Source organism: Puma concolor, chromosome B3, assembly GCF_028749965.1.
Source record: "Puma concolor isolate L17-30 chromosome B3, mPumCon1.1.hap2, whole genome shotgun sequence".
Lineage (NCBI taxonomy): Eukaryota > Metazoa > Chordata > Mammalia > Carnivora > Felidae > Puma > Puma concolor.
The window spans coordinates 128,102,057-128,121,558 of NC_141672.1; the positions used below are offsets into that span (position 1 = coordinate 128,102,057).

General features: G+C 40.9%; 1 protein-coding gene across 1 annotated transcript; it reads right to left on the reverse strand.

The window, feature by feature from the left end:
* Nucleotides 1–65: 65 nt before the first annotated feature.
* On the reverse strand, nt 66–19,235 carry MPHOSPH10 (M-phase phosphoprotein 10). The gene is made up of 11 exons (XM_025919576.2): nt 19,079–19,235; nt 16,775–17,447; nt 15,647–15,843; nt 14,995–15,166; nt 11,886–12,027; nt 10,957–11,024; nt 9,896–10,033; nt 7,499–7,609; nt 1,944–2,051; nt 722–952; nt 66–310 (listed from the first exon to the last, which is right to left on the reverse strand). The coding sequence occupies exons 1-11, from the start codon at nt 19,165–19,167 to the stop codon at nt 161–163; spliced, it is 2,079 nt and encodes a 692-aa protein (XP_025775361.2). The 5' UTR covers nt 19,168–19,235; the 3' UTR covers nt 66–160.
* Nucleotides 19,236–19,502: the final 267 nt, after the last annotated feature.

Sequence of the window (19,502 nt, forward strand, 5' to 3'; positions counted from 1 at the left end):
TCAGGGTTTTCCAATGACAGCGGGAGTTTGTCTTTTCAAACTGCAGAATTCTCAAATATCTGCCATTCATGAAAAGAAAAGTTCTCAAATTTTATTATAAAACAGAACAATGACAGAATATAAGCTTACACATTAATATTTACATTATATTCAAAATATATTACAGCTTTAATTTATGAACAGAAATATCCTTCTTTTTCTTCTTTTTCTTTTCTGTTTTCTTTGCATCACTGATTTGCATTTTTACTTGATCTTGTAATTTAGAAAAGAATGCTTGAGATGACTTCAAGGCTTTGTCTTTACCTTCATCCTGCAATTAAAGACAGTAACACACTCACACTATAAAATGCGCTTGTAAGTTAAAAAAAAAAGCGCCAAATAATTACAACAATGTATACGGAAATATAAATATCCATAAATGGACAAGGAATTATGAAAACTCACATCAGTTTGCACAGAGGTTTTATATACATTTTATGCTGCTGTGATATTCTTGTGACTTAAAGGAGGAGTGAGTAGGAAGAAAAACTCCTGCCAGGCCCCACGTCTGGGAGGGCCATGTGCTTTGGGCTGTTATTCCAGCCAGGCACCCACGGCCTCTCACTAGGCAGGTGGGTAGCGTCAGCTGGGTCTGACCCTCCGTGGATCGATACCACCTACCACTTGCCACCAGTTTCCCCACACAGGCCCCGTTCTGCGGTTTTCCTTCCTGCATCCTTACCTTTAATAGCGAAGCTTTGCCTGCTTTGGTCAGCTGTTTTAATTTCTCTGAAGCTGCTGCCTTCGTGTATTTCCCGGCTTGATCTGGGTTGTTCTTTTCAAGCAGTTTTCTCCGCTTTTCCTTCTCCTTTAGTTTCATACGCTTCTGATACTTCTTTTTCCTCCGTTCTCGTTTCTTGTCTGTAGCTGTTTTCTCAGCAGCTGTTTTTACATCTCCAGCTTTATTTTTTTCCTATTAAAATAATCACCAGTTGATCTAACTTAACACAACTCAGGAAATTAGAAGGGAAGCAAGTCCACAGAACGTGGCCAATAAGCTGTGTATCTACAGCCAAGAGTGAGTACGCAGTACCTATCTGCACCCCAAAGAGCTTCGGTAGCTCAGTTCTTTAGGCCTGGAACTCATTCTTTGATGAAGCAGACTCTCACAGTGACATTTCGGCTACATCAGCACATCACAAAGGCAGCCTGGAGAGCTAGGTTAGCAAGCTGACAGTCCCAGAAGCAAGCCCCCTTACAGCACTTAAGACTCCAGGGACAACCTCAGCGCCAAGCTGCTGATGACAGCCACTGGCGGCAGGAGGGGTTCCCCAAAATGGAAGGGACGTATCTATATACTGACGATGGATTTCCTCTCTTTTCTCCCCAGCTGCCAGCCTATCCTGCCAGGGCTGTCAACTGTAGAGGTGGCAAAGGTGCTAAGAGGGATGGGTGTGGGTGCAGCAAAGTGAGGAGGGACAAAGAGCCATGTGCCAGGCCAGCTGGGAAGATGAGACCTGTTAGACACCATCATTTCTTTTTACTGCATGAGCTTCAGTGTTCATGAGGCAGGGACTGCCTACACTTGGTATGTCCCACGTCTTCTAATAACTCAAATGTTCTTTTCTAGAAACTGATTCTATTATTGATAAGCATTAAATGGACAAAATAATGGGGGAAATGCTGATATTAAAGGACTACTAGTATATGAGCAACATAAACAATTTATTTTAAACCTAGTATCACTGATAGCATTCAAATTGGATTATAACAAGATACAGATATGGGATATTTACAAACAGCTTTTCTAATAATTCTATCTGTACCTCATAATATCTGATTACAGAAAACTGAACACTATTATTTGATTATACTTAAAACTCCAGGAAAATGACATTGAGTAGAGATCTAGCTATATACCAACTTATAAAAAAAACCTTAATGTTTCCACACTGGCTTTTTACCTTGACTTCCTCTGGGGCCAGGAGAGCTGCGTCACTAACGCTCACTGGGGCTACCTCCTCCATGGTTATGGCCGGCAGATTTGACACAACCTTAATCTCTGGAACAGGCTAGAAAAGAGACAGCACATTTAACAGGAAGTCAGAAATGGTCCTAACACAAAATATTTGTATCGTGAACCTATTAAAGCATACTATACAAAATACTCTATGGAGATTATTTAAAATATGAGATGTGTTGACAGCAAAAATCTTAAGATAACTGGAATGATGGCAGTGTCAGTGGGCAACATGGGCTACCTGAGGAATTAATAATCTGCATATTTTAGGAACTATTCTTTCTCATTACTACACCAAGAACCCTTATTTCTACACTTTTGTGGAACATTTCTGCCATATTCAACACCAGTTCTTTCACCGAATTTTACTAAATTATTCCCATCAGTAACAGATGTGGACATTTTCAAACATTCCTATCTAGTGTTAAATAAATCTATTGATATTTGTGAATATTACCTTGTCTTCAGTTATGGAAAAAAGGCCAGCAATAAGAAATATATACAAAAAGATGCAAGGAAAAATGCTTATAGGAATGAGTCAAAATAGACTACCTGATAAACAAATTTTGTCATCTTCCAGCTACTGAAAACATAACTTTATAAACAGAAATATGAAATGATACAGAACTCCTTTGGAAAACTAAAACAGTATCAAAATAAATCAAACCTATTAATTATAAAAAGGAGAAATGAATGCAATGTTCACTAGTCTTTTTTTTTTAATGTTTATTTTTCAGAGAGAGAGCGAGAGAGAGTGAGCACACGCGCACACTAGCAAGAGAGGGGCAGAGAGAGGGAGACACAGAATCCGAAGCAGGCTTCAGGCTCTGAGCTGTCAGCACAGAGCCCGACGCAGGGCTTGGATCCACAAACCGTGAGATCATGACCTGAGTTTAACCAACTGAGGAACCCAGGTGCCTTTTTCTTTTTTTTGAAAGAACTTCCCAGGAAATTCAGAAATTACAACAGGTTTCATACTGATCAGAACACTACTGATTATTTACCTAATGCTTACACTAATGCTCTTTATATCTAATTCTTGCACATCTCTGAGGGGCACCAGGGCACAGGGACTCTGTTGGCTAGAAGAGAGTAAGAGATGAAGTGTGGGGCACAGCAGGTGCCCTGGAGAGAACATGGCACTGAGACTCAGGAGAAAGGGGGCTCTACTGCAGAGTGTGTCACTGATCCCTTTGCACACCCCTTTTTCTTACCACAGTCCTGTCCCTACCCCAGTTAACTGGACAGATGTGTGTCCCGGGAAATTTCAGAAAGAATAAAAAGGACATTTCACACAATGTCAGAGTGTTAAAGAAAAAATTTCTTCCACTGGACTACTGACTGTTCACTTACTTATTAGTAACGTTGTGTTCCATTCTGTAATTTAAAGAGAAACAGAGAAAACGGAGACAGCCCAGAAAAGAAAAAAAAAATGATGACTGGTCAATAGGGTTTATGGAGATTGTGAAAAACCAAACTGAGTATGAAAAAAAGTTCTTATTAAAAGGAACCTGTACCAAAAATTCTACATTTCTGAAGAGGAAAAAAGAAAGGCTTCTATATTGGGGCACGTAGCCCCAAATACATTCTCTCCTTCTTCAATTCCCAAGATTCCACGGAATGTCTAATTCCCCATATCAGGCTCTGTGTTAGTGTGATGAACACAGCAGGGAAACAGCAGTGAACAAAACACATTTGTGCTGGCTTGGAAACGAGTAGAGAACAATTAGCCATCAAGCAACGACGGTGATGGTGCTATGAGGGAAATGCGCAGAGCAGTGACGAATGCGGGAAGGAGATGGCACTCAGCCTGAGACCCCAGAGACAGGAAGGAGCCAACCATGGAAAGAAAGAAGCGCAGCCTAACAGGCAGAGGAAAGTCCAGCAGGAAGATGTGAGGAAGGAGGCACTCTGCTCACTGAAGGCACTGGAAGACCAGTGTGGCTGGGGGATAGCAAGCTATGGAGACTAGAGGGGTGAGAGGGAGCCAGATCACGTAGGGTCTTGTAAGGCACAGGAAGGGATCATGTTCTTCATATTAGTAACTTTTTCACAGTAAGACCTGCTGGCCAAGAGGGGATGAAAATTCCTCTCTTCATTTATTCCACAGCTATACTTGGCACTTTGGTATCTAAAAATGGCTCTTGCCACCACAAACTTACTGTCATACAAATTATACCTTGATTGACCCAAAACAAAAAGCCAGGTGATAAAAGCAGACTGTCTTAGAAGACAAGATACTCACACAGGAAAAATCTTCTAACCATCAAAGAATCCGAAGGATTTTAGTGATTACCTCTTCTATACAGAGGAAAGGTGAAGCAATTTGTCTAATTCACAAAGCTAGTCAGGGGCAGATTCAGACTCAGGTTTCTGACTTCTAGACTAGTCTCTCAGATTCGTGACATCTCATTTCTAGGCAACACAAAGGGGCAATAGGTTGGCAAGTACTAAAAGGAAGGCATAGAACATTTTATGGGTTCACAGAGTGTAGTGAGTGGGAGAGGCAGCTCCAAAGAGTAAAGAGGCACTGAGTCAAGTGTGGTGAGAATCAGACAGACAGAGGTCGCTGGATGTCTGGGCCTGGCACAGGGGGGCATGAGGCAATGGGGACAGCATGGACCCAGAGTCAGATCCAACCCTTTCAACCTTTTTTTTTTTTTTTTTTAATGTTTGTTTACTTTTGAAACAGAGAGAGAGAGAATGGGCGAGGAGCAGAAAGAGGGAGACACAGAATCCAAAGCTGGTTCCAGGCTCTGAGCTGTTGGCACAGAGCTGGATACAGGGCTTGAACCCACTAACCATAATATCATGACCTGAAGTGAAATCAGATGCTTAACCGACTGAGCCCCCAGGCACCACCCCCCCCACCCCAACCTCTTAAGCCTTGGTTTCCTGATCTGCAAAACAGAAAGAATAGCATCTACCTTAATGTTTTGTGGATTGAGTTAATGTGCAGGGACACTGACATCATCAAGATGGCAACACAAGTTGATCCCAACCTTAGTTGTCCTCACAAGACCAACTAGCAACTATCCATGGATGAGATAGCATTGTGAAAATCCCAGAACCCAAGGGTGAGGCTGAAGCAACCCCCTGGACCACAGAGACTGAGAAGGACTGCATTAGAAAGGTAGGACAGGCTACACTCTGACCATATCCCTCCCCCCAGCTGGCACAGCACCCCATTGTGAGAGACCACCTGGACCTAGGGTTTCTCCAGTGGGAAGAGAGCCTAAGTAGACCTGTAACTCCCCAGCATTGTAGGACACTTCTAGATAGGCCCAATCATGTCGGTGTCATAGGGATCACCAAAGTCTGTGGGGATTGACCACTGGGGATCAGATTAGGATGCAGAACAAGGGCAGGGCTTATAGCAATTAGTGCTTGGATCTTGGCAGACCAGGTTCCTGCTTGCAGCAGTGTCCAAGTAGAGATCCCAGCCAGCAGCCTTGACCATTTGTAGAGCCAAGCTGGTGCCCCTGTCTGGCTCCAAGAAGTATCTGCACCCCCGTGTTCACTGCAGCATTATTTACAATAGCAGGCCATGAAAACAACAGAAATGTTCATCAACAGATGAATGAGCAGCAGGAGGATGGACCTTTGACATCCAGATGGAGAGCTCTACTGGAGACCACCCAGGGACCACCACAACCCACCCCTCTAGCAGTGGGTCTGTGGTTACAATGTCCTGGCAGAGGAAGAGTTAAGTGTGTTGTGCATGTGGCACTTGTGCACAGAGCAGCCCCTTGTCCTTATTTGACCTATGTCTCCAGAATAGAAATAATGTTGTGGCTTCCTACCCTTGCAGGCATTTCAAATACATCTTGGGAAAAGACATGAGAATTTGGGTAATTATTATATAATCCCGGTCTGTCATTCAAATGTTGTGACCCTAGGGCCCACCCAAAAGAAAAAAAAGATCAAAGTCCACACTCACGAGTTTCTGGGCCCTGTGTCTCTCTTGACTGGCAGGCTCCTCCTGTGGAGTATACTTGAATACAATTTTTCTATGCTTTACTTTTGTTTCACTGTAATTATTTACCATGGCAGCCAAGAGAACGGAGGCTTCTTCTTTCCTTTCCCATTTAACTTTGGGTAACAATCTCACTTAGATTTCTCTAAAAAAAAATCCCCCAACTGATAGAGAACAGATTAGTGGCCACCAGGTGGTGGGGGAAATGGGTGTAGGTAGTCAAAAGGTACAAACTTCCAGTTATAAGAGAAGTTCTAGACAGAGTTAACAGTATTGTATATTTGAAAGTTGCTAAGAAAGTACATTATAAAAGCTCTCATCGTAAGAAATAAAACTGCCACTACACTGGGTGATGGATAACTAAACTTACCATGGCAATCATTTCACAATACACACATGCGGGTATCCTGTGCCCTTCCAAAGTTCATGTTAGGCCACTTTGCTTTTACAAAAGACCTAGATTAGTACCTGTTTTTGCTAACTGAAAGAAATCTGAAAAGAATTTTTACTTTCGTGAAAGCAAAAGTAGTGTTCAGCATCTGTTTTGCAGTGAGCTCCCCTGCCCAGCTCCTTCTGCAGGAACCACACTCGGCATCTCAGCATCAGGCCACCAGAGCTTTAAACTGTGTCTGTGAGCATTTGTGTGCATCTCCACGTGTTTGTGCATCCGTTACAAGACTGGTTCTGAAGTAACAGAAAAGCCTAAGAGAGGTTCTTTTTTGGGGTCTGAAAAGCTCAAAAACTTTTCCATTTAGTTAATGGTAATTGCTTCTTTGGTTTATCCATTTAGGCTTATGAAACGTTTCATAGGAACATTCTACTTTCTGATGATGGGGGAACCTCTATATCAAACCACTGTTGTACATCTTAAACGTATACACTGTTACTTTATCTTTTAAGCTCATTTTTTTTTTTTTTTTTTTTGAGAGTGACAGTGCAAGCAGGGTAGGGGCAGAGAGAGGGGGAGATAGAATCCCAAGCAGGCTTCTTGATGTCACTGCAGAGCCCGACATGGGGGCTCACGAACCATGAAATTATGACCTGGGCTGAGATCAAGAGTTGGACGTTCAACCGACTGAGCCACCCAGGTACCACTATGTCTATTTTATCTTAATAAAATTGGGGAAAATGGGTTCACATACATAAAGAACCTAATATGGTACATAGCAGGTATTCAGAAAATATTCAGCAGGTACAGACATCACAGGTCTCCAGACACACCACAGGATGAAAATACAACCCAAGACTGAACAACAAGAAAGAGTGAGTAATGAAGAGATCCTGTGGCTAAGATTTTAGGTCTGGCAAAGGCCCATCTGGTGATGAGGCTGGATCAGCAGAGGAAGCCAGAACTGTCCAGGACTAGATGTAAGCCTTCCTCAAGACAGGCCCTGCCTGTAATTTACAGGGAATGCCTATAGGTTTGTATCCAAAACCAAATAAAGTGCTAGCCTCACAAAAGCTCAAAGAGGAATTAAAGGCACATCTGTTCTGACTGCACACTGAAATGTTAACACACTTACCGGTTTAGGGATGAAGTGAAAGTTCGAGAGAGCATCCAATTTTAAGAAGAGGGAATCCATCATCTTCTGAATTTCTTTGTGCTCTGGATTTTCTTCTTCTGCTGTTTTTTGCTTAGGAAATGAATTCAACAACATCAGATTAAGCAGGCTAATACACATCACAGGGCAAAACCCTGAAGGTCAATAAGGGTGCTCCCCATTTCTCATCATCAAGGCTCCAAAAAAACATTACAAGGCAGAATTCAAGTTCTCAATACCATGACGGTGCCAGCACTAGCCAAAAAAGAATGTGCTCTGCACTTCAGGAGCTGCAGTAATCACTACCTCTAAGATTCAGAACTTACAATTTAATTCCCTTGGTATTTATTTGTCAAGAACTAAGCCATTCCCACTAGGATGGCTATCATTAGGAAAAGGGAGGAGCGGATAACAAGTGGTGGTGAGGATGTCAAGGAACTGGAACCCTTGTGTGTGGCTGGTGACAATGTAAAATGGTGCCATCACAATGGAAACGAATCAGGCAGTTCCTCAAGTTAAACAGAGAATTACCGTATGACCTAGCAACTCCCCACTTAAGTAAATACCCCAGAGAATTAAAAAAGAGGTTCTCAGGGGCGCCTGGGTGGCTCAGTCCGTTAAGTGTCTGACTTCAGCTCAGGTCATGATCTCATGGTTTGTGAGTTCAAGCCCCATGTCGGGCTCTGTGCTGACAGCTGGGAGCCTGGAGCCTGCTTTAGATTCTGTGTCTCCCTCTCTCTTTCTGTCCCTCCTCTGCTTGCACTCTGACTCTCTCTCTCTCAAAAATAAATAAACATTTAAAAAAAAAGGAACTAAAAAAAAAAAAGACGTTCTCAAACAAATACATGTAGCCATATGTTCAGAGCAGCACTATTCCCAACAGCCAAAAGGTAGAAACAGCCCAAATGCTCAAAATCCCCTTTTCCTTCTGCCCATAATGCTCACTCTAAAAGGCTAAGACTCTTTATTTATCAAGGCATAACAGAACAAAACAAAACCACACACACCAGAACAGGGAAGCCACTGGCTCTTTGCTTGCACCACCTTGATACCAGAGATGCATCCAGGTCTGTTTCTAATTCTGTCACCAGAGCCCACTTTCCAGCCACGTCCAGGCATTTGTCACTGCTTTAGTTTAACTTAACTCATTTTTTATCCTCCACGTGTCATTTGCCTTATCCCAGATAATAATGGCTGTGAAATCATCTTTAAAAAAAATTTTTTTTTAAACATTTATTCATTATTGAGACCCAGAAAGAGACAGCACGAGCATGGGAGGGGCAGAGAGAGGGGGAGACACAGAATCTGAAGCAGGCTCCAGGCTCTGAGCGGTCAGCACAGAGCCCGACGTGGGGCTAGCTGTGAAATAATCTATATACAACTAGAAGTTCATTCATGTGCTATTTATTATCACCTTGCCTATTACCTCTAGGACAGATACCAAACTTCAGGAAATATTTATCATCATCCCCAGACTAACTCTTAATTGAATGGGTCTAGAATTAGCCTAAATTAAATCCATACTCAAAAACTTATGATTGACTACTGACTTCTGAGACCTCAATAAAACTGGTATTTACAGAGCTGGTACAGCTGTCCCATTACATATTTAATTTTTAACTCTCATGGTTACAAAATACTTTCTGTATTTACTGAATCCTCTCAAAGTAGCCGGGCAATGTTTAATAATATGTTCCTTCAACTACCACTTTGGGTTGCAAAGCAGCCAGAAAGAATTTGAATTCAAATCTTTCTAGATCTTCAACTTAACAGCAGCATCAAGGTCATGGTTTGCTATTGCTGTGAAAGTGGCATTAATTAATCAAATGGCTTTTGCAAATAAAAAATGCCATTTTACCCCCAAGTACATACTGACCACATTCTGAATAAATCGAATGTGGAAAAATAATCCAATCACTAACTGGTAATATAATATTACTTGAAATTACTGTGTCCTACTTAACCAGATAGTTTTTTTTAAGAATCTAAGTGAAAACAAAACCAAAACCACATAACCCACCAGACCTAAACACATGAATGAATTCACAGATAATGTTATACTGGTAACTTCTAAAGAATGAAAGAGAAGTGATTTTAAAATTGTAGGACTACTATAATAATTTCTAGAAAGTTAATAATTACCTTTGGAACAATCGGGTGAACAATGACTAACTGCAAAACAAGTTCCCCTACCCCCTCACATTCAGGGGCAATATCGTAACCTCTCTATTTCTAACACACTGTCTCACACTTCAATGAGGTGAACCAAGAGCATAAGATTTGTTTCCTGACTTTCGGCCATCACAGTAGAACCAGAAGAGCCAGCTGTCTGCTTCTCTTACTTTAATAACAATGCCTTTGCCTTCGGGGAGTCCTCACCTGGTTGAGTTTGATGTATTCCTGTTCATAAATTTCAGCAAGACTCAATTTGCTCTTCTCATGGTCTAACGTTAAACGTTTTTTATATTCATATGCATCCTCCTTAGGTTTTTCTTTACGTACTACATCATCCCAAGCCTGAAATATGAAAGGCACAAGGACCATAAATGAACAAAATCTATCATTTCTTTCTCAGCTCACTTAAGACTCTTCCTCTGGAATATTTATTATCATTCCAGGGTAAGCAAATTGTAGCAAAAAGTAATTAATTTCAACTTGTAAAATGACTATTCAAGTCACCAAACATAGGTATTATGAAAAATAAAGAGGGCATTACTTAAGTATTCTTTTTAGTTCTTGTTTTAAATGCACCTTTCTCCTCGTTACCACCTTTAATTCCACATTTCCCCATCAAGGTTTGTTTACAAGTCAATACTTGAGTTTCTCATTTCATTTCAAATTTAAGGATACTCTGCATACAGTACCCACCCTTCAAACTCTTCGTATTTTGAGCAAACACTATACACATTTTAAAGCCATCTCTTATTGTACGTGTCATATGCCCAATTTTATTCTAAGTTTACAAAATAAAATCAATTCTTAAACAAAAACTTTGCTAGGTTTTTAACATTTGAAAAAAATAAACCCTTTGTCACACTGTGCCCAGATACTGTGTGCCGGATGAAAGGTCCCAAGTATGACCCTATCAAATCAGAATCAGTCACCACGCCTGTCATCCTCTACCAGTTTCACCGGGCGCCACCAGGCAGATGAGCAAGGCACAGGAAAGACTGGCAGTGGCTCTGGCTCCCCCTTCTCCTCAAGCACAAGGCTTTCCAGAGCTCTAGTGAAAGGCAGTGCCTCACACAACAAAAGAAAGATAGTGCAGACTTAAGCAGTAGTAGCCTTCAGTGTAGATCTAAGCTTTAAATGAAGAACTGATATAAACAAAATTTCTACGAAAACAATGAAGAGTGTTGGTCCTGCTCCCAAAATACTCATATATTATTTCTAAAAATTCCAGTGAATTTTAAGTTCAGTTAAATTTCATTCTTACTGACCTGATCTCTTATCCTCTGCTTAATGATATCTTCCAGTTGAAGGGTGGTTTCCTCTGTAATCACAGGAGCTAAAGGAAACAGAACATGTACTCACGAGGTAGGTATACACTAGACCAGAGGTTCTCAAAGGGTAGTCCTTGAACCAGCAGCATCAACACCTGGGAGCTTGTTAGAAATGTGAATTCTTAGGCTCTACTCCACACCACCTGAATCAGAAGGTGGGGGGAAAGGGCCACCTATCTGTGTTTAACTAGCCCTCTCATGCTCCCTCTAGTTTGAGAACCACAAAAGTAGAGTATATCCAGTAATCAGTGCTAACACTTTTAGTCCATGCACCTGGGTACTCACCCTCTTTTCCAATCTCTCTAGAACTGAATAAAATGGAAATTCATTTTGATTTCACAGGTACAAGAAAGAGTTTGATGAGATGACCAGGGTTCCTGGCTAGAGTTCACAATTTCGTCAGTAGAAAATGATACCAGGCATTGTATACAGGTCACTAGCAGAAATGATTATGGATTTAGGCATGAATTAGCATAACAGTAATTCCTGGGTAAATTAATAGTACTGTGACTGTATAAGAGAATGTCCTATTTCTTAGAAGATACATGTAAACGTACTTAGGCATGAAGTGTCATAATATTGGTAAATTACTTTTAGATGATTCAGGGGAAAAAAGTACACACAGATAATCACATATATACACAGGGGAAGGAAAACAAATATGGCAAAATGTTAACGATTGGTGAATCCAGCTGAATAGCATATATGTGTTTGTTGTACTATTTTGTCAACTTTTCTGTATGTTTGCAACTTTTTAAAATAAAAAGTTGGGGGAAAAGAAATATCATTTCAAATCTTCCTATGAAATAAAGTCATAGAAAACACATGCAAACGAACATCTGCAGGAGCCCCATGGGCTCACATACCCATGCGGACTGCATGGTCAAAGTGCAGAGTCTCTTCTAGAAGGCTGTTCTCTGGTCGCTTTTGAGCTGTCACTTCCCCTTGAAGCTGCCAAGGTTTCTTTTCCAACAGCTCTTTTTCTAAAGATGCAATTTTTTCATTCATCTAAGAAAGAAACAAAAAGTTATTACACATTTAGGAAATAAATCAAGCTTATAGCTGAATAAAAGCAACTACTTTAAAAGCACAAAAGCGGGGCGCCTGGGTGGCTCAGTCGGTTAAGCATCCGACTTCAGCTCAGGTCATGATCTCATGGTCCATGAGTTCGAGCCCCGCGTCAGGCTCTGTGCTGACAGCTTAGAGCCTAGAGCCTGTTTCGGATTCTGTGTCTCCCTCTCTCTCTGACCCTCCCCCATTCATGCTCTGTCTCTCCCTGTCTCAAAAATAAATAAACGTTATAAAAAAAAAAAGCACAAAAGCAAGAAATGTATTATTTCTCAATACAATTTTGTTTTTTCTTGCCACCATTTTATTGTTAAGCCAACAGTAACTTCCTATTCTTAACACCTGAGGTGGGGTGAGGCACTGCAGATGACTTCTTTCCCTCACTGATTTGAAATGCCATGTTTATAACATACTAAATTCCCCCAGAAGATTCTGGACAGATTTCTGGGCTCTGTTCTAGTCAAATGATCTATTCATTCCCAAGCCACTATCAATTTTAACTATTAGAGCATTCCAAAATTAATTTTTATTTGGACATTAGACTTCACACCCCCAATCCAAATTATTTCTAACTTTTAGAAGACATCTATAACTTTTTATTTTTTTAATTTTCATTTCTTAAAAAAATTTTTCTATGTTTTATTTTTTATATTTGAGAGAGAGAGACAGAGAGACAGTAGGGGAAGGGTAGGGAGACAGAATCTGAAGCAGGCTCCAGGCTCTAAGCCGCCAGAACAGAGACCAATGAGGGGCTTGAACTCACGAACCATGAGATCATGACCTGAGCTGAAGTCAGACACTCAACTGACTGAGCCACCCAGGTGCCCCTATTTTTTTTTTTAAGTTTATTTGAGAAAGAAGAGCATGTGCAAGCACGAATGGGGGAGGGGCAGAGAGAGGGAGGGAGAGAATACCAAGCAGGCTCCATGCTGTCAGGGCAGAGCCCAACACAGGGAACGATCTCACAAACCATGAGATCATTACCTGAGCCAAATGCTCAACCAACTAAGCCACCCAGGCAGCCCTATAATGACTTTACAGTGTAGAAAATGCCAGCCTGAAAGCTACCTTACTGAATTCCCTTGTTTTTCTAATAGCTTTCAGTTCATCTATTTAGGTTTTTCTAGTATCCTTTGCAAATATTAATGCTCATTTCAGTTTTCCTTACCTTGTATCTCTTTCTACTGTAGTTGCACTAACACTCCCACAAGGATGTTAAATAACAGTGGTAAAGGTAATAGTGGACATTTTGTCTTACTCTTCATTTTAAAGGGCTACTTCTAGAATTTTACCACTGAGCATGATGGCACCTTTTGGTTAAATGCATTTGTATTTCACTGCAGGTGAAAAAAAATTAAGGATGGATACTAAATTTCATCAAATGTCTTTTTTTAAGTTTATGTATTTTTGAGAGACAGAGAAAGAGCACATGTATGTGGGGGAGGGGGAGGGAGAGACTCCCAAGCAGGCTCCACAATGACCAATGACAGTGTAGAACTGGACATGGCACTCAATCCCACGAACCTGGAGATCATGACCTGAGCTGAAATCAAGTCAGATGCTTAACTGACTGAGCCAGCCAGGTGCCCACATCAAATGTCTTTTTGACATATATGGAGAGAACCATACAGTTTTCTCCTTATCCTGTTACAACCAAGAATTACGTTAATAGATTTCTTATTCCTAAATCAAGAATGAGGCCCATTTGGCTGTGGTGTTGTCAGTCTTTCATTATGCTATTTGGAATATTCACATCACTATTCATAAATGAAACTGTGTGTATGTGTTTTAATGTCAGGTTTGGGTATCACGTTATTAATAGCTTCACAAGAAAAAAAGTCTGGAAGCTTTACTTTTTGTATGTGGAAATTGATTAAACATTACTTCTACTTCTTGAAAGTTTGATATAATTCCCCAATGAAACTAAACCTGCTTGTCTTTATCTTAGGGAGGATATAGGGAGGGAAAGACACTAACTCAATGAAATTTCTTATTTTGTTTCCTAGTGCTTCCCCACCTCCTCCTTTTTTTTAAAAAAAAATATTTATTTATTTTTGGGAGAGTGTAAGTGGGGGAGGGGCAGAGAGGGGGACAGAGGATCCAAAGCAGGCTCTACGCTGACAAGCTGACAGCAGCAAGACCAACGTGGGGTGTGAACCCATGAACAGCGAGATCATGATCACGATCTGAGCTAAAGTCAGACGCTCAACCAACTGAGCCACGAGGTACCAGCCCCCCACCCCCTCCTTTAAATCTATCTCTTTGGGGACAATCTGACAATCATAGATTTAACTCAGATTCTCTTTTGCTAATAATTCTTTTGATATCCTTGGTATATTTATTTGCCTATTCTCATTTCTAATTGAGTGATATAATTTTAAGGTGGTTAAATGACACAAATAACTGGAGCCAGGCTGTTATCTATTATTTGCAAATGACACTTCATTTGCCTGAAATCATTTCACAAGGAGATAACTTTTATCAACTTTAGAAAATGTATTTGAGATGGCATTAAAATTCAGGTATGTGGAGCCATCCACAGAGCATCTGAAAGAAGAAGTATCCTTAAGAGCAGCTGAAAGAGCTAAAAAGAGAGGTTCACAAGACAGCTAATTAGGAAAAACATGCCACTAGGTATAAAGAAACCAGGGACAAAGGGAAAAAAAACAGCTTTTAACACAAACTGAAAGTCAAAGGGTGGGAAATGCAGCACTGATTTTTACAAATTAGCTACCTTCCACGAGGGCATCTGGATATGGTGTGCTGTAGGGAATAGCAGCAAGATTTTTGTTTTGTTTTTAAAAGATAATTAAAAATTCAGCCAAGAAAAACAGTGTACATTAGTTATCTGGGAGTCCCATAGTCCTGGTAAGTATATACGAAATTCCTTCAATTCTTAATCATTACCTTTTCCTGTCTTTTCTCAAAAGAGGATTTAACTTCATCAGAATCCTTCTGTACATTTAAGATATTTGTATCCTCATTTTCTTCATCATCTGGCAAAGCAAAGGTCACTCTTTTTGAGGTTTCTTTATGTTGTTTACTGTCTTCACTTTCTTCAAAGTCATCATCTTCATCCCTATAAATACCAAAACACTTATGAAAAACAATAATACACCACTTTTCATTAGGAAAACAAAACTTATTTTCTAGTAATTTGAATTCTTTTGTATACCTAATGCAAATAAATATTCAGAATTCCAAAGTCATTCAGTTATTAAGGACCAGAAGGTATTATTTCAGTGAAATAGAACAAAAAGTGTACAATATATAGAAAATATTCCTCAATCTATAGTACAAACTTATCTCACAAAAATAACAATAAGGTATTTTTATTGGCACCAAAAGCAAATAAATAAAGATCTGATTGCTGGTGACATTTATCTTCATTAGATGATCTCTAATGACTCTTTAAATTCAGAGACTTTCTTCTGGCTACCCTGAGACTATCTGACGTTAGAGAATATAGCTTTTTAGGATAAACATATTTGACAACTATGAGTACACACATATAATTGGACAGTTCTAGCTTACAATGTAAGGGACTCAAACTACTCACGTTTCAGAAATGCTTTCTTCTTCTTCTTCTTCTTCTTCTTCTTCTTCTTCTTCTTCTTCTTCTTCTTCTTCTTCAGCAATTTCTTTGTCTTCTTCCTTTGGATCCAGTTCATCATCATGAACACTTGCTAGATCTTCATCACTTTCAACTGGATCAAAGAAGTCTTTGTATTTCAGGTTTCTGGAACTTTTACCTGACTAAAATGAAAAGACTTTTCAAACTTCTGACTAAGGAGAAAAACACATTAAATCATGCATATATGTGTATGCATATTTTTTTTAAAGACTTTTTTTTAACGTTTATTTTCGAGAGTGGAGGGGGAGGGTGGGAGGGAGGGAGGGAGAGAGGGAGAGGGAGGGAGGGAGGGAGGGAGAGAGGGAGAGGGAGGGAGGGGGAGGGAGAGGGGGAGAGAGGGAGGGAGAGAGAGAGAGACAGAGAGAGAGAGAGAGAGAGAGAGGGAGAGAGAGGGAGGGGGGAGGGAGGTAGAGAGAGAGAGAGAGAGAGAGAGAGAGAGAGAGAGAGAGAGAGAGAGAGAGAAGGGGGGTGGGGGGAGACACAGAATCCAAAGCAGGCTCCAGGCTCTGAGCTGTCAGCACAGAGCCTGACGCGGGGCTCAAACTCACAAACCGTGAGATCGTGACCTGAGCCAAAGTCGGACGCTTAACCGACTGAGCTACCCAAGGGCCCCTGTGTATGCATGTTTTATAAGGAAAACTGGCAACTACAACACTACTATAAAACTGTAAGAACTACTAGACCGTAACAAACTGGAAGGAAGTATTGATTCATTATATTCCTATCTCTAAATCTTCTAACTATAATTATTTCCAAGATATCTCAGCTTAAAGTAAACAGATGCCTTCCTTTCACTTATTATCATTTTTAGTGTTTGGTGAAAATATGTTTAAGGGAAATTCTGAATACCTCTAACATGTGTGGTTATGGTTGTTAAGCTACAAAAGAAATATTTTGTGATAAGCTTTGGTTTAATTTTTCCAGTCCAGTTTTCAACAGATCTAAATACTTCACTCGTGCCCTGATGAGTTTTGAGGTATTTGAAACCTCTTCTCAAGAAACAGAACAGAATGAGGTAGAAAGTCCTCTTTCTCTCCTCTCCCAAGACTTTACCTTAGGTTTTTGACTTCCAAGCAGTTCTCCTTCATCTTCATCAGAATTGACGTCTTCAAAAAAATCAATATCTTCCTCCTCATCACCTTTTTGTTCCTCTTCTTTTTCCATGTTTTCTAAAAAGGTCTCCATTTCAGATAGTTTGAAAAATTTATCATCTACTATGGACTTCTCTCTTGGTTTCCTAGGCACTTTGTCTTGCACCTTGCTTTGCTCCTCCAATTTGCTGATATCAAAATCAAGATCAGAATCTTCATCACTGAAAACTGGACTTTTCCTCAGATCAATTGTGCTTGAGTTTTTCGTTTTCTCATCCCCTGTAGGATCATCACCACTCAGGTCGGCCACTTCTTCCTCCTCCAAATCTTGTTCGAGGGCCTCCTGGCCATCAGCCTCCACCTCTGACCCATCCTCTTCACACTCCTGCTCTTCATTCTCTGGAAAAAGACTGATGTCTTCGTCTTTAATGGTTTTACTAACCGCATCCTGGAAGTATTGTAAAATTGGTTCATTTTGCAATTCTAGTTGTTGCCAAATCTGCTCATCATCAAAATTCTCTATCACCAGTTTTTTTAAAGGACTTCCGGGGATTCTGCCATTCTCTAGTGTTTTGTTAAAATCATAAAGTACTTTTGTTAATGAAGTGAACTTTGATGCCAATTCATCTTGAATCCTATTAAGGGGGCATGGGGAGGAAGTTTAAAGAGATTTATAATTATAGATAACAATTTCACAGCACTGTGAATTAGACAAAAAAAGCCCAACTCTTGTGCAAAACCAAACTTGAATGAAATATCAATTTTAAGTATAGATCCTGGCTCCCAAGAGTATATTATCTTGCAGATGAGCCACATTAATATATAAAAAAGAGTCAGCTAAGTGTCTGTGAATCTGCTGTATGGATTTTAGACAGGGAAACTACTACACACCTCTTTGCCTCAAGATATATAGTGAATCTTAGTCTTAAAAAGCTCAACTCTGCTATGTTATATGCCACTCCATCATTCAGTCAGCCAATGGTCAAAACTTGCTTTGGCAAGAGTGTCAGAGACTACCTCTCTGAAGATGTGACGTCTGAGATGACACCTGTACATAAGGAGATAGTCTTTCAAAGCTCTGGAAACATTATCTTCTAAGTAGAGGAAAAAGTGAGAATAAATTTCCTAAGATGGAAATGAGCGTGGTGAGTCTGAGGAACAAAAATGCCAGCATAGCTGGAGTGTGATGAAGGAGGCAGAAGGTTAGGGAGGTAGATGGGAGGTGAATCGGAGGTGAATCGTTCAGGGCTCAGAGGTAAGAGTTTGCCATTCTAAGTATAAAGAGAAGCCATCAGAAGATTTTAAGCAGAGGAGCAAAATGATAGAATTTACACTCTGGAAAGATGGCCAGTAGAGGAAACGTTACAAAAGTACAGTGATTAGGTTGATGAAGAACTGTGCCGGGGTTAGGGGAACAGATTCTGTGAGAAGCAGTCGAATTCAGAATACAGTCTGGAGACAGCACCGACAGAATTGGCTGATGAATTATATGTAGAAATGAGAAAAAAGGAAGATATCAAAGAAGTAGCTTAGTTATATGTCTGAACAACAGAAAAAACAGAGCTGCCATTTGCTGAGATAGGGGAGGCAGGGGTGGAGCATGGGGAAAAAGTATCACGGAGGGCACTGTACAGGAAATTAAATAGAAACAACAGCTCATTTTGCACATATTAAATTTGAGATGCTGAAAGAATATGTGGCTGTAGTTGCTGTGAGCCTGAAGCTGAAGGGAAAGGTCGGGTTTGAAATACAAATCTGAGGGCCATACTTTCATACAACGCATTTTAAGTCCTTCAACACAATACAAAGAGCTTATGCTGGCAAGAGATATGAAAGTCCTAATTCTCAAGAAGCTCATCGTGGAGGTGGACAGCCAAGCGACAAACTTAATACTTCCAATGAAGGATATGGGTAAGTAAGCACTGGGTGGATTGAGAGCATATTGGAGAAAAGAACAACCAATCTAGGGTGCACGCGCCTGTGTGTAAAGAGTCGGGGGGGGGTGCATTAAGACTCAATGGAAGCCTCTGGGCATTAATAACTGAGCTTAGTTTGGTTAGCACACGACTCGGAAATCTGCACTGTACAGCTTTCAACAACTTTAAAATTTTTGATAGGCTAAGGGTGCGCCAAGTAAATGAAATTTGGGAAAAAGAGGTGTACGCTTCCCTTTATCTTCCCCCTACTCCAGAATTCGCCGGGGGCCATGAGTCCGCACCCACGCTGAGACCCGGGCTTCACCCAGAGTCCGGCTCTGCTCACTTACGTGAGGAAGCACTCTGGCCGGCCGGTGGCTTTACCAACCTCCTTCAGACACCGCTCCAGGGCTCGTCGACGCCAGACCCGCGGGGCCATTGCTGTCTGCAACTCTCCACACAGCGCCGCATGTAAAGGAAAAGCGCTGCCCGGAAACCGCGCCACAAAGACGCGCCTCGCGCAGCCTAGACCCTGGAGGCGAAGGTTCCGTCGCTCAGAAGTTCCGGACCCACCCCCTACCAGAGTCAATGGCAGTGCAAGAACTTTCACTGGGCCACTGATCAGTTCTAGCGCTTTTGAACTTTCTCCAAACTTTCTGTTTCGTAGTCCTGAGGGGCTCATAGGGGTGACGCCCCCTCCGTTTAAGTTTCCTCTTTAGACGCACTGGGGAGCTCGTCCGCTACACCACAAGAACACAGCGACGCTCACCACGC